This window comes from Elgaria multicarinata, chromosome 4 (assembly GCF_023053635.1).
Source record: "Elgaria multicarinata webbii isolate HBS135686 ecotype San Diego chromosome 4, rElgMul1.1.pri, whole genome shotgun sequence".
Classification (NCBI taxonomy): domain Eukaryota; kingdom Metazoa; phylum Chordata; class Lepidosauria; order Squamata; family Anguidae; genus Elgaria; species Elgaria multicarinata.
The window spans coordinates 114,500,241-114,516,000 of record NC_086174.1 but is presented as its reverse complement, the minus strand read 5'-3'; the positions used below and the strand labels follow the sequence as shown (position 1 = coordinate 114,516,000).

At 42.5% G+C, this 15,760-nt stretch overlaps 1 protein-coding gene across 1 annotated transcript in view; it reads right to left on the bottom strand.

Moving 5' to 3' along the window:
* The window catches only part of LOC134398220 (protein eyes shut homolog), a 614,610-nt gene that overhangs the window by 480,985 nt on the left and 117,865 nt on the right, over positions 1-15,760 (bottom strand). Inside the window, exon 12 of the mRNA XM_063125472.1 lies at positions 15,233-15,378. Coding sequence (XP_062981542.1) covers positions 15,233-15,378 — 146 coding nt within the window. The remainder of the gene's footprint in view (positions 1-15,232; positions 15,379-15,760) is intronic.

The window sequence follows — 15,760 nt, the reverse complement described above, 5'->3', positions numbered from 1 at the left end:
AAGTCTTTCTTCATATTATGGAAAAGAGGTAATCCTATGCATACTTATCTGGGAGTAAATCTCATGAAGTCAATGGGGCTTATTTCTGAGTAGTCATACATACTGTACATATAATTTGTTATCAAGTAAAGAAAGCTTACAAGCAGCCAGTGAATTTTACCTATATTTTTGTCTGTAAAGTAAAATGGGGGATATGTTAAATGCATTGCCCTCTATCAGTAACTAGATTTCAATTCAATGTTCTTTCTTTGTTTGTTTTTATTTGGATAATTAATAAAATAATTATTATTATTATTATTATTATTATTATTATTATTATTATTGAGAGTATAGTTGCACACATCACAGAGCTGCATTTATATACCTCACATGAAGGTGCAAGTTCATGGAAATGCCCTAATCTGCGTTTGGCTTGTCTGACAGCAGGGTGGTGGTGGGGTGTTGCAGGTGTGGGAGGGATGAAGAGACACTCCTTCAAGCCCCAGCATTAGCGGGGTTTTGTGGTTCCACTGGCTGGAGGAGGAGCTTACAGGGCGCTATTAGTCCTCAGGGGCCCACTTCTCAGCGCAGATCCCTCCCTGTATGCAGTGTGGAGGGTTTACTGGTCACTCTTTTGAGGCCGCACAGGAATTTTTGGTACACAGTCCAATTGGCTTGCTGTGCGTCTTTTTGCCTGCTGTACACTGTAAGTGAGGTGGGAGAATCTTAGGTTGATTTGTTGGGTTTCATTTGTTATAATTGTTCACATTCCCCTAAGCAGACTGGTTTGGGCGGGCTATGTTTCTCTGGATAGGGATGGTGATCATTCTGAGGCATTGTTGGCGGTGACAGGTGATGCCTGAGGGCCTCCTGCTGAGGCTTTTGCAGTCCCAGTGGGGGGATAAAGATTGCCTGTGGAGCCATCTCACCTTGCACACCTGTTGTTTTGCAGCCCAGGGGATGTGACCCGATATGGTGAAATCCCGAGGAGTGCTGATTCTATAATCAACATCCAGCAGGCAAAGAATGTTTCAGCTGATTACACTGACCGGCTAGTGCTGGCATAGTGGAATAGCAGCCAGGGATCCCGCTTTTCAGATCAAATTGAATAAATGTGGTTGGATTTTTCAATCCATACAGTTATGTCATCTCTTTATTGTCTCACCTCCTTCATTCGTGAGTGGCACCTCCATGCAAGCCCTGCTGGCTCAGGAGGCCAGCGGCAATGTCCCACACACCTCAGTTGATTGCATGGGGGCAGCTATGTGTCTGAATGAGGTCAATGTCTAATTGTACTAAGTGAGCCATTTTGTTGGGCCACTGAGGCCATAGCTAGACCTAAGGTTTATCCCTGGATCGTCCAGGGGTCAAACCTGTTCATCTAGATGACACACAGGGGATCCAGTGCTCAGGCAGGGGCGAACCCTGGATGATCCCAGGATAAACCTTAGGTCTAGCTGTGGCCTGAGTATTTCAAGCAATGAAACGAACAATACTGAGAAAGTTGAATGACAGCATTACAATGAGATGTAAAGATTCTGCAGGAAGAAGTATGATTTTGGAAGACATATTAAACATTCCACATTGGCATGCAAATGCAAATCTGCCTCTCTTGGGCCCAAGGCTAGCATCCCATAGGAGAAGAAACATAGATTACCTATGTAAATTCCAACCCCCAAACCACAGAAACAAATGTGCGTGAACAGGCTGGCTCCTTTGTTCTTTGACCAGCTTTTATAGTTCAATTGTTTGACCACCAACATATAACCACATCACTGTGGCCTGCTTGCAATCTCCCAGAGGGACATTAGGCCTAACCAACCTAAGTGATCTGTTCTTCTTCTAGGGCCTTGGAAACAATTACCCTCCATTATTCTTGCATATGCATAATATTACACTTCAGCCTCCAGGAGATGACCTTGACTACACTGTTGACATTTTCAAAATAATATCCATAGCAGTGGGAAATTTATGGGTGATAGAGAACTCTGGCTACAGAATCCAATTGATGTTCATTTTGTTTCTTGCCTCTCTGGAGCCTGAAGATCTGCGACAGGCTGCATTATGTTGGCATGAGAATTTACTGATCTCACTTCATGCTCGACTGTTGCAACCTGCTATAGCATTAAGATTGCTTTAAAGGTAGCCTTTGCCTTAATATCCAGAGCAGAAGCAATGGAGTGAATAACAGACTTTAGTTCCCTATGCACTGGTAGCTATTCCAGCGTACAAGTTCATAAGCATAGTTAGTGTTATCTGAAGACACATCAGAGGGCTAATTTGGCAGAAAATGTAGTAGCAACTTCAGCAGGGGTAACTGAAAGGTACACTTCTGATTTGTCCTTTAATAGGCACATTGGTTGCCTATGGATCAAAGAACACCTACTAGATGAACAAGTACTTGACTCTTCCCTAGCCCTTACTACCTGGCTAATAAATTAGGCACTTGGTGAGTTTAATAATTAAATTAAACTTTAATGGTTTCAACCAGTGGCTTTGAGATTGAATGCTCTTTGCCTAATCCAAGTGAGCTGATACTTCAGCTCAGTTCGACAACATGTTAGTCAATGCAGTGAGAAAACACCACTCAACAGTTGAGTTTTTAAGGGGCGTTCCGCACACAAGATGTTCTGACTCCACTGTTGAGTGACTGTGGAGTTGAATAAAAGTCAACGCAACATTTGATTGACAATTCCTCTGCCCCCGTCCTGTCCCGGTCCTCCCAATTTTATCCCATCAGCCATTCTGCATGGAGTATTTCCCTCCCAAAGCAACACTGTTGTGTGGAGTTTTCCCGCCAGACAACACAATTCTCAACAGTGGTGTAAAAACTCTACCATGGAGTTCTCAAACCACCACTGAGAAATGTGTTGTCTGAACAGAGCTTTCGCCTTACAATTTATACTATAGCAATTATTTTGTCTGGTGGTTGCTCATTTTTCATCTGCTCTCATCTATGACATACTATGTGCCTTAGCCACTGATTGGATACAATTCAAACATTTAAAACATCCAGTGCTATCCTAGCTATGTTTATTTGGAAGTACATTCTAAAGTGGCCAATGGGGTTTCTTCCTTAGCAAGTGAGCTTCAATGGGGCTTATTCACAAGGAAGTATGCACAGGATTGCAGCCTACAATGATATTTTCAGTTCAAATAATTCATTCATATACTTTCTTATAAAATATAATATATTCTTGGTGGTTACCTGGGTTATCTGAACAGAACATACAAAGAGCCTGTGTCCCTAAGGGTGCCTTGGTTGAAATGCAATTGTGTAATAAATTACTACTTCCAAGCACCAGCTTTACACCTGGCCCTACCTTTCTTCCTCTCCTGCTCCAACCTTCCTATATTTGCCGTTTCCAGCCAGCCCATTCCCTTGTGTGCTCCTTTGTTGATACAACACCACATGGAATTTCTAATTCGCATGAGCTAAGTAGCAGTAACTCCCATGTCTTTCAACATATCCTCTTGGAACGTATAATGCCAATGCCATAGCATGCATTTGTTTTGTTTTTCTTTTCACTTCTCTGTACCTTGTTCTTGCAATAAAAATCCTTTCCCCCTATATGAGTTGTGCATTTTCCAGAGAGACGTCCAAACCATTTGACCACTGCAACTTCACAAAGATGGATGTAACATAAGCCCAAAGACGATTTCCTCCCAAACTATGGAAATGATTATCAGCTTTAAAGTTCTACAAATGGATAACAATATATATGGAGAGACAGTGTGGTGTAGTGGTCAGAGTGTTGGACTGGACTGGGGAGAACTGAGCAGGCATTCTCTCTCTCTTTCTCCCCCCCATGAGACCAGTCACACTTACAGGAAAAAAATGGAGAGAGGAACAATGCAGTTGTCCTGCAGAGGACGACATCGACATTTTCTGCTATATGGCATGACTAGATGAGACATTATGGATGGATGCCAGCAAAACACAAACCTGCATTATATTAGCTACTATGCTTACATCCTTCAGTGAAAATGTCACTCGTAATACATGAGAAATGTGTGAGCCAGTTATCCTGCCCCCACTCACGCCTCTTTACAATTAGAAAAGAAAGAAGGAAGGAAAGAAAGAAAGATAACATTCAACAAGCGGGCAAAATATCCCTTGTGAACAAGCCATGCTCCCCCAAAAACAAAAACAAAACCCAGCATGACACTCTGTAAAGGTTACAGGTTGTCAGCACTACAGTTTTTCATGTCTAATTTGGTGCTACAGGAATTCATGTCTTTATTATTAGTCACAATACATAATCAGGCCCACCGTTCTGGTGGTGGTAACTCAGTCTGCTAGAAATGGTGAATCACCAGAGTGTCAAAATCACCTTGTTAAGCCCCAAGGCACATATTTCACTACTAGAAACCCAGAAGAACAGCACACTGTTCAGACACTGGGATTTAACTAGGTTGTTTTTATTTATTTACTACATTTCTATGCTGCCCCATAACTGAAGCTATTTCAGAAACTATTTCAGGCCTGTTCAAATCACACACTAAGCTGTGGTTAGGCTGCTAACTCTTTTGCAGCAAATTGTTAGTGAGCGGGTTTAAACCATGGTTATGCTGCCACCATGGTTCATGGCATGCTAAGTAATGGTTCACATGACATGCTGAGCCATAAGGTTTAGCTCAAAATGCTTAACCACCGTGACCTGGGGCGTTACTAGACGAGGCTCTAGCGCGCGTTACCTTCCGCAGTCACGTCGAGGCTTCCAGATGACGTTCACGAGGATCCGCCGTTATCCTGCGGCGAAGCCTCTTTCTCCCGACTTTAAAAAAGTGAGTTTTAGGGCGCCTTTTCCTGCCGTCCCGCGGTAATTTGGAGTACGTGTGGGAGGATGTGAGGTCACTGCGGTCCGCACTGGGCAGGAAAAGGCGTGCTAAGGGGGAGTGGTCAGCGGCTTCGGTCAAGCCGCCTCCGCCATTTGCGCGCAGTCTGCCAGCTGGGGCAGCGCGGCGGAGCGTCTTTTTTTTTTTACTCACCCACTGATAGTTTGCGCAGGAACGGAGGAACGGAAAAGTGGCTAGTGTGCTGCTGGGGTGTGTGGGGGATGGGTGGGGGATGTGCGCCTGTTCTAGTGGTTTTTTTTTATTTCCCCAGTGACAGTTTGCGCAGGACCGGAGGACCGGAAAAGTGGCTGGTGACTCCTTGCGGTGGGCAGCTACCGTGGCCGCATAATGGCGGTGCTGTACGCTGCCTGTTAGTGTGGGTACCAGGCTGGCAGAGGGCAGAGCTGTTTGTGGGCTGCTGCCATGGCTACGGCCAGATGTGGGTTGGCTCCTTGGGATGGGGCACAGGGCACAGAGGCGGTCATCGCCGCCGACACCTCAGAGGCATGATGGGAGATGTAGGCACAGAGTGGCCATGCAGACGATTGACCTCGGGTCATATGACACCCGCCACGACCCCCATCAGGAAGTGAGCGCATCAATGTTGACCCTCAACAGCACCAGCAGCACTTCAGCTGGCACTGGCACTGCCGCCGCTGCCGCCGCCAGGGCCGGCGGCGGCATCGCTGACGGCTGCGCAAGTTTGCGGTCTTTCGGACGTGCGCAAACCGTGCAGCGAGCGAAAAAAAAAGCCGCGGCAATCAGGCCGGTGTGGCTGCGCAACCGTGCTCGCGGCGGCAGCAGCACAACCGGCGCAAACTTCCGCCACAAATCGAAGGCAGGTGTGGAGCATGAGGCGTCACGGCTGAACGGGAAAAGCCGCTTTCACCGCTCCTCAACGACGGAACACCCGGTAGGTCTAGCAACGCCCTTAGTGCGTCATCTGAACAGGGTCTCCCTTTCCATAATGACTGTCCTTATGTCAGCATGTTTTCCATTAGGTAACTAAAAAACGTACAATCATGGAAGAGACGCAGGTGCCACACAACAAAAGCTCTAGTGTCTGCCTGTGTGTGCTATGATGGGGGGGGGAGATTTAACCCCAGCTGACCGAAAAGAAAACAGGTGGGTCCAAGGTGGAACAGGCCATAAAGGAGGAGCACACTATCACAAGGTCAAGTAGATAGCCCATGACCCCCCCCCCATTTCTAACGTTAGTAGGGATGACAATATTATCCAATTTGGGAAATAAGTAGGGGTGTGCAAAGTGGGTCTTCTTCATCTCAAAATTCAAGGCAGAGCTCCATTGAGGCAATTCTCTGCACTGATTTCACAGTGGCTCCCCTTACTCCCGCTCGTTTTTGGATAACCACTCATCAATGGAAATTAATCAAATGCTTATAGCTCCCTCATTTTTAAAGATAAAGACATGAAACTTGGCACAGTGATAGCTCTTAAATAGGTCCTTAGACATGATGAGAGCATATCCCTTCAAGCCTTGATTTTTTAAAGGAATCTTTAAAAGTTTGCTGGTGGTGGACGTTTGTACTCCATCCTTCTCCAATCTGGTGCCATCCAGATCTATTGAACGGAGCCTGCCACCCCCCTGCACTGAAAGCCCAGCCAGCCAATAGGAATAACAGTTTAACTGAAATAAAGAGCCTGCCTGACTCAGGTGCAGAAGCTTACTCACTCACAATGCCCAGCTGTGGATGATTGACTTCTATGAGTCCGAGCAGAAACACGCTCCCTCTCCCCCACGCCATGGCCAGGACCAGCAGCCAGTTAGTGTTTCCCACTCCCCCAAACACTGTGATTGGAGGAGAACATGGTCACAGACAGCACTGTGGCAATTCCTAAATAGTTAGCCACAGATGTCAATATAAAAGCTACCCCTCGCCTCACTCACCGTCTTCCAAATAAGGAGATAATCAATTCAGACACAGTTGGATAATTTCAGAGATGTTAGAAGCTCCAATTGGGCACTTCTCCACTCTGATATTAATTGGTGGGTTTGGAAGCGGCCAATCTCCGCTCTGGAAGAGCGAATGCTCCATGGATGTTCATGGTTACCAGATAATTCTGGGGCAGAGAGCACACCCCTAGAAATAAGTATCTGTTGCTGTATATGTTTAAAGCTGAACTGCCCCACCCCCAAAAAGTGTATTTTATGAGCATTTCATTCTTGTACTTCATAACAATTATAACACAGTAATTCCACCTCTAAATAAAGGGATTTGCTATTTTGGCATGTATTTCTTAGAGGTAGTGTGAGCTGGATGGTTAGTGTGCATAACAAATTGGGCATTGTTCACATTCCCCACTCCGCATGGGGAATGTGCACACAATCAGTTGATGATGAGGGAATTGTGCACATTTCCTGGTCAACACGCGCACTCTCCAACAGGTCTTTCCTCAGATCCGGGCATTGTGGGAGGGGTGTCCTGGGAGGTCACCTGTACATGAAAATGCAGCATTGCAGGGTGATGGGGTGGCAATGGGGAGATGTATCGTCACCTATGTGCACACCTGCCTCAGGTGGGGGGGAATGCTTGCATCGGTACTGCTGTTCATTTGTTCTTGAGAATACCTCCTGACAACAACAGCATTCCAAAGACATGGCACCTGCCCACTTACACTCGAGACACTTACATTATGCTTAAGTTGCCAGAAATCATCAAGTTCCTCTAAAGCATATTACAGTCCTAGTGATCAGATGTCTTGCCTCAGTTGTCTGATTTCATTATTTATTGTGTACCTATTGCATCCCTTTGATTTCAGTTCTTGATGGTCAATGCATGTTCAGAATCAATCCGATTCAGCTTACCTTTTCATTTCCCTGAGTTTTAAAACTACAGCAACCATGAACAAATCTTATACAGTACAAACACATTGAAAAATCATGTGTGTATCTGCTTTTGAATAAATTTGTTCTTGTATTCATTGAATGGAATAGAACAGCTTATTATTAACTAGGCATTCATACCCCTGTATTTGCCAGACAGCACAATAGTAACTTATTCCACCTTGCAGCACTGAATGTGAATCAATAATACCTAGTTCATAGGCTGATGACAAGCCAGAAGGGAAAAGTTTATCCTTTCCAGCTGCTGCTAACACCTGAAGGATAAATCAGACTATCTTTCCTCAGAGAATAGTAAAAACAACCTGGCCTGGTACAATAATTTAGTTTCAGAAAGTATTCTTCTTACTATGTGAGATATGCCTCTAACAAAATGAACCTTCCATTGACAATTTATTTATTTATTTATTTATTTATCTTGTTTTTTCTAGGAACTGTTCCATTAATAACCTCTCTACTGTAGAGTTTCCTCTCTCTGATCATCATTTAGTTTCATTCTCGCTTATTCGTATTCCCCCTCCCTTGATGTCGGTCTTTCGCACTTGTCGCGATCTCCAATCTATTAACTACGATGCTTTTTCTCTGTCTTTATCCTCCTCTCTGCCTTCTGTTACCTCTGTGGACTCCCTGGATTCAGCTGTATCTCTCTTCAATTCTTCTCTATCCTTGACTTTTGATACCTTCGCTCCTTCTTCGACACGGCTGGTCCGTCCCTCTCATCACCAACTCTGGCTTACCAACTCTCTTTGCTCGTTTCTGTTCATGGGCTGCTGAGCGTTTATGGAGGTCCTGGTAGAGGTCCAGGGATTGGGCAGACTTTATCCACTATAGATTTATTCTTTATTCTTTCTCTTCTGCCATTTCCTCAGCTAAACAGGAGTATTACTCTCGGCTTATTCAGTCAAATGCGAGGAACCCTAATCAGCTCTTTGCTTCCTTTAATTCTCTCCTGAAGCCCGGTTCCCCATCCTTACCTCCTTCTCTAACTGCCACTGATTTTGCTCTTTTTTCAATTCTAAATTTCAAACACTTTGTTCCGATCTGGCTAACTCTGATCCTTCTTTTATTCTGGTCCCCCTATCTTCAACTCCTTCTGCCACCTTCTCAAAGTTCCCTCTGTCTTCGGTTGATGAACTCTCAAGAATACTGTCTTCTTCCAATCTCTCTACTTGTTCTCTTGACCCCATCCCTTCCCGGGTTTTTTATTAAGCGTACTTCTATTATTCTTCCTTCTCTACTTCACATTGTTAACACCTCCTTGTCTTCTGGCTCATTTCCCTCTGTCTATAAGCACGCTACTGTTTCTCCTATTCTTAAAAAAATATCTTTTGACATGCTTTCACTCTCTAATTACCACCCTGTCTCTTTGTTGCCATTCACCTCAAAGGTTCTGGAATGGGTGGTTTACTCCCAGTGTCTTGACTTTCCATCTTCTACCTCTTCCCTAGATCATTTTCAGTCTGGTTATCGTCACCTGCATTCCACTGAGACTGTGCTTACTAAGGACATTGCTAGACCAGGGTTTAGCCCAGGGTGAACCCTGGGCTCACCCCTGTGCATCCAGATGATGCACAGGGGATCCCAGGGTCAGGAAGGGGTAACCCCTCCTTGCCCCGGGGTATTTCGCTACAGTTGTAGCCCAGTATTTCCCACGGTCTCAGGCTGAGCCCGAGACTGTGAGCATGTAGACCAGTCTGCCGCTTTTCCCGGCTACTGCAATTACTCGCAAGTAGCCAGGAAAAGCGGCGGACGGGGTGCAATGCTCTGCAGGAGTGCTGTGGCCATCAGGGCAGGGCAGGGAGATTGGAGCCAGGGTAGGGAGATTGGAGCCGGGGCTGGGCAGGGAGATTGGAGCCAGGGGGGAGCAGGGAGAATGTTATTTATTTTATTTTTTTTTAAAAAAGACTTACCTTTGCCACTGGTGCACTTCTGCGCACCCGTCCCTTTAACACTACAAACAAAATGGTGGACGCGATGGGGTTTCCTGCAGCCCGTCGCATCTGACGTGTGGAATGGAGCGACAGCCAGCGCTACAGCCTGCGAGTTAGCCACTCCTCACCACCAGATTATCAGGTAGGTCTAGCAATGGCCTTAGATTACTAGTGCTCTTTTTCTTGCCAAGTCAAAGGCCTTTACTCTGTCCTTATTCTTCTAGGCATTACTGCAGCCTTTGATATGGTCGATCACAATCTCCTGTTGGACTCCCTTCATGACCTTGGCTTTTGCGACTCGGTCTATGACTGGTTTGGCGCCTATTTATCAGGCCGGTCATTTAACGTATTGGCGAATGGCCTCTCATCTGTTTCCTTTCCCCTTTCAGTCAGTGTTCTTCAATGTATTTGGCCCATTGTTGTTTTCCCTTTATGTGTTATCCTTGGGTAATCTTATTCTTTCCCATGGCCTTCAATACCATCTATATGCCGACGATACTCAACTATATCTCTCATCCCCAGATTTGTCCTCTGATGTTCAGGATCGTATCTCGTCCTGTCTTGTGGATATTTCAGCCTGGATGTTGCAGCGCCAACTGAAACTGAACATGGCAAAAACAGAATTGCTAGTTTTTCCTCCTAAATCTTTTCCTTCTCCTTCATTCTCTATCACCGTTAATAATAATACATTCCATCCTGTTGAGGAAGCGCGTAGCCTTGGTTTTATTTTCACTTTCACTTTCATCACATATCGAGGCTGTAGCTAAGTCTTGTCATTTCTTCTTGTATAACATCTCTAGAATTCGACCGTTCCTATCGGTCTCTTCCACCAAGACCCTTGTTCACACATTGGTTATTTCTTAACTGGATTATTGTAATCTTTTGTTGACTGGTCTTCCTTCTTCTCATCTGTCTCCACTGGTCTCCATTCATCATTCGCGGCTAGGATTATTTTCTTGGCTCATCGTTTTGATCATGTCACCCCACTTCTAAAATCCCTCCACTGGCTTCCTATCTCTTATAGAATCCAATACAAGCTTCTTCTTCTCACTTTTAAAGCCTGTCATGATCTGGCTCCTCCCTACCTTTCGTCCCTTATTTCATTTCATTGCCCTGCTCGTGCCGTCTGCTCCAAGAACACCATGCCTCTTACCTGCCCAAGAGTTTCCACTTCTCTTGCTCGTCTTCGCCCGTTCTCGCTCACTGCCCCCTATGCCTGGAATTCTTTTCCAGTGCATTTGCGGACTGTGACATCAATTTCAGTTTTTAAATCTTGCTTGAAAACGTTTCTTTCTTCGAAAGCTTTTCAATCGTAGCATGATCATACTAGTCTATATTTTAGTTTTAATGCATCCTATCCCGGTTGGTTTTTCCCCTCCCTCCCCTGTCTGTTACTGTGATTTTAGATTGTAAGCCATATGGCAGATTGTCTTGCTTTGTTTTATTCTGTACAGCACCATGATCATTGATAGTGCTTTATAAATAAATATTATTAATAATAATTAATAATTTGTAACATTTCTATACTTTTGATTATGATAGAATCTCTCAGCAGTTCGTAACATAATATATAATATAATAATCAGAGCTCTGAGTATATATTATGAACATTTTGCATTTAGTAATAAAGCACCATTCAAAAACAGATTCTTTCTGGCATGACTTTGGCCTAATCTACACCAAATAGGATATTGCACTATGAAAGCAGTATGAAAGTGTCATATAAAAGGCAGGAGCTACACCATGCAGGAAATAGCACTATGAAAGTGGTATATGGTATGTGTCAAAAACATGTGCTCTCCTGTCCCTATTTGACCACTGTGAATTCAGAATTCTGGATGATATGGACCATTGGGCTGCTCCAGTAGATCTCTTCTTGTGTTTTTATATTCTCTTATTATAATATTTGGAAGCTTGGTTACTGTGGCTGTCTAGGATTTTAAAAAACCAATATTGCTGGTTAGAAAGACTCTTTTATTTCCGATAAAATGTGTTTCTGAGATCTAGAACCACAATGCACGGATATCCACTGACAAAAGAGAGGAGTTTTTCTAAATTTCACTCATCTTTCACTCATTACCTCATCTACTCTAAATCTGACTTTGCACAAAACTTTTCTTATTTTTGTTTCCTCTTTGCAGTATACTGTTGGAGAATAATGCCCTGCAACAAGCTGGAGAAAAATATTAGCATATAACCACTGTGAAATCATTATGATGAGGCAGATAAGGAGAATAAGCTCTGCAACACACACTTAAAGACACCGTGTTTCTTTTGAGCTCCAAAAATATGGAAATACGTAGATAAGGATTATACTTTTGGTACCCATGTGCACCAGGAAGAAACTTCTTCACATCAAGAATGACTTCCAACTGTGGCTATGCACCGTAGGATTAATCGCCACCTCCAAACTTTCTTTGGGCTTGTGGATTTAAGTTAGAGACTTAATCACTTTCAATATATTTTGATTAGTCTTGGTAGGTAACCAAAGCACACTTGACATAACAATCTTAGCTGCCTGTCCGAGCTATGTGTATGGATAGTAAACAATTTGCCCCTTTCCTTCATATCTTTATATACTGAACAGATACTGTATGTACTTTTCCTACTTTAAGGGTGGTTTGTTTGTTTTTAGAAATATTACCATTGTAATGAAATTTAAACAGAGTTAAAAAAATTCAGAAGACAGATTTTTTCCTGAGATGTTTCTTTTTCTTACCACCACCATCTTAGATGAACAAGACCACTTCACAGAATTCCCACTGGACATTCACCACAACATTTGCGTGGCAGCCACAATTCCAGCCCCAGCCCTCTCAAGGCCTCAAGGATCAACACTGGATCCAATGCATTGCGGAGACTCTAAAATGGTGGCCAGGCTGCCAACGCAGTTAAAAAGAAGAAACTGTGCACTGCTAATGGTGAGGCCCACCCCTGAGAAGGTATAGAAAATTGGGGAATGGTTCCCCAAATTTCTCTACCCACAAATATGGTTCAGCTGGTACAGAATGCAGCTCCTACAATACATGTGAAGACCAGGTGTTGGGAGCACCAGTTGCCTATTAGTTTCCAAGTTCAGTCTCGACTGCTGATTTTAACCTTTAAAAGCCTAAATATTTATTTTATTTCATTTATTAAATTTATACCCTGCCTATCTACAAAATACCATAGCGGCACCATTTTGCACCCATATATAGCTTCATCACACCAACGTTATACTGCGCAATCACTGACAATTGCATGCAAAGGACTCTGAAGTTTTCCAGCTTATAATCTGCTTTCACTGTGAAGTACTCCCATACATCCTGCTTTAATTGTGCTTCCTAGCCAAAAGAACCAACCTATTTTACTACCCCTTTAAGAGCAAATCTTTTGTTGTTCTCCGAGCAGCCACTGGGGACGCAGGAGGATGATTCGATATGTTTAAACTACAAATTAAACAAATACTTACATTTGTGTAAGTTTTAAAGGTAAAGACATCAAAATTGGCACAGTAATAGATATTAAGGAGGGCTTTCAGCATACCAAATTTGAATTGGATTGGGTCATCCATTGATTTTTTATGATTTTTTTACATTTCTCCCCCTTAAACCCTTTTCTTGGTATGCAAAGGATCTTAGGAGCATCGTCGCCCGGGATATGATTTAGCTAACAACAACAACAATGACAGCTTTACACTATGGGAATAATTAGAGGGAAACGGATACGTGGGATGAAGCTAATAATCCTGCTTGAGCCTTATGATCAGCCTCAGTGACTGTATTCTCTGACTCACAGAAGAGCCCATCAGAGTGGTTGTTATTAGAGAGAGGGCCTTCTTAGTGATGGCCCCCACACTGCTAGAATTCTTTCCTTACAGAGGTTTGTATGGACCCACCTCTGTTGGCCTTTAAATGGACTCTGAAGTCATTTTTGTTTCAGGCTACCTTTAGCTGAAGTGTGGTATGCTAGGGTTTTTAACTTCTGTTGTTTTCAGATGATAATAGTTTTTATAATGTATTTAATTGTTTGACTTTTGTGAGCTACCTTGAGAAGGATGTGCTCTGAGAAGCAGGCTGAAAACCCACGAATACACAAACAAATTTAAAAAGTGATAATTTGCACACATGCAAAGTGTTGGTAAAAGCTACTGCCCTGAATTGTTTATAGTTTATGGCAACATGGCAACACAAGACATAAAGCCGCAAAGAAACACAGAGCAGAGTGCTATTGTATATGTATTTCAGATCTCCCTGGTGCAAAATATGTACAGATATATACATGTATATTAAAGTGGGGAGACGCAGTTGGAAATGTATTTGCTTTTTAATCTGCTAAATATATTGCCTGGTTATATCCCCATAAATTCGGTGCCTTTAAACTGCTGACATATTGACTTTTTAAATTGTCTTTTTCATTATCCAAAACGGAGAAGGTTGGCACTCTTGCAAACAATATGTTTTCGTTTCTTATGAATTAGGTGACATAAAGCCAATAAAACATAGAAAGTAGTCATGCATCATCATAGCTATATAGTACACTTCTAAAAATACATGTTTCTCAAATTTTCAAGCTGTCGATAAATTGCATCCAGTGCTGAGTGTTGGCCTACTGCATTGTGGGAATTCTGAACTTCCTTTTGTTCAGAGCCTGATAGTTTATAACTTTCTGGAAAGAGCCTTTTTTTTTTCCAGACTGGCAAATGAGAACATTTTGCATTCTGGGTATAAAGTGCTTTACATAATTTGTCACAAGCAATATAAACTAAAACTCAATAACAACATCAACTGCTGTTAGGAATTAATGCCTGCATTGGCAATAAAAAAAGGACCAGCTTGGAATCTCATCAGAAAGTTACGGTTAATGGATCAAAATAGGAAAACAAAGCAAATCCACTAAAAATAAAATCACATGCTGCATTCATATGAATAATGTTTAATTCACATGCACAGAGAATATAGCTTGTGATTTATTAATTACAGTATTTTATATGCATTTATAGTAATTACATATATATCATCTGTTATATATACATATTACAGCTTTCCTGAGGAAGTAATGTCCTACCACTGCTGTGCAAGTTTAGAGATCACTACATGAGCAACATTTTCAATAGTGTACTTTAAGGAAATCAAACATTCAATCATTAGAAATTCAGATATATAGGAGGGTTTTTTATATGCCAACTTTTGATTGATTTATTTTACATAATCCAGGAGTTATGTTGATTTGCCAGGCATCCAAACTGTGATAAAAATTGACACAACTGAAAAAGTGGGTGTGATATATGCATTTGCAAAACTTACTCAGTAGCTATACTAATAATTATTTTTCTTGGCTGAATTCACAAAATATTGATTTTTGCTCTGCACTATGTAACCTCTCTTTTAATGTAATTCAGCTAAGTATCTGGATTGGTAAAGAACCAATAAATCAGAAATGACATAAATAAGGTCCACAGGTGCTTAACAAGATGCAGATCCGAGGATCGCTGGGGGAAACATTGATTTGTCTTTCAATATGTGTGTGACCTCTTCGGCTCATCGTTGGCATAGTGGCAGGCCTTGTTTATGCCAGAAACTCTCAAGATATTACAATGTGGTTTGGTTTGCTTCCAAAACATTCTGAAAATGTACTATACCTGTGAAACCAGGAGCACAGACACACTGGTAGCCTCCAGGCTTGTTGAAGCAGCTTCCTCCATGCAAGCAAGGGAGAGTTTCACACTCATTTACATCCAGCTCACAGAGCGATCCATAGTATCCAGGTGGGCAGTTGCAAAGGAACCTATTACGATATGGAAAAGGAACACTTCAGCAGAGAGTAATGGGCAATAACACTTTTATTGAGATCATGAAGCTGTCCATTGCATCCATGTGTCAGGCCTAAAACAACCCTGTTAAAAATAATTAAAGGGTTTTCTATCATGTTTCTATCTTTTTCTGAGGATTCAAGGGAGATAAACCTCAATCTCTCTCTTTCTCTCATATTCATAGGAATTGTAATAGTTATAGGAAGCTAGACAGAATGGGTACCATTCCGAGAAGAAAAGACAAAGAAAAGAAAGAATGAAGAATGCTTAAATTTCATTGAAATCACAGCTTCTTTAAATGAGTGTTTCATTTTACTTTAAATGAGTGTTTCATGAGTGCTCGTGACTGGCCACTCA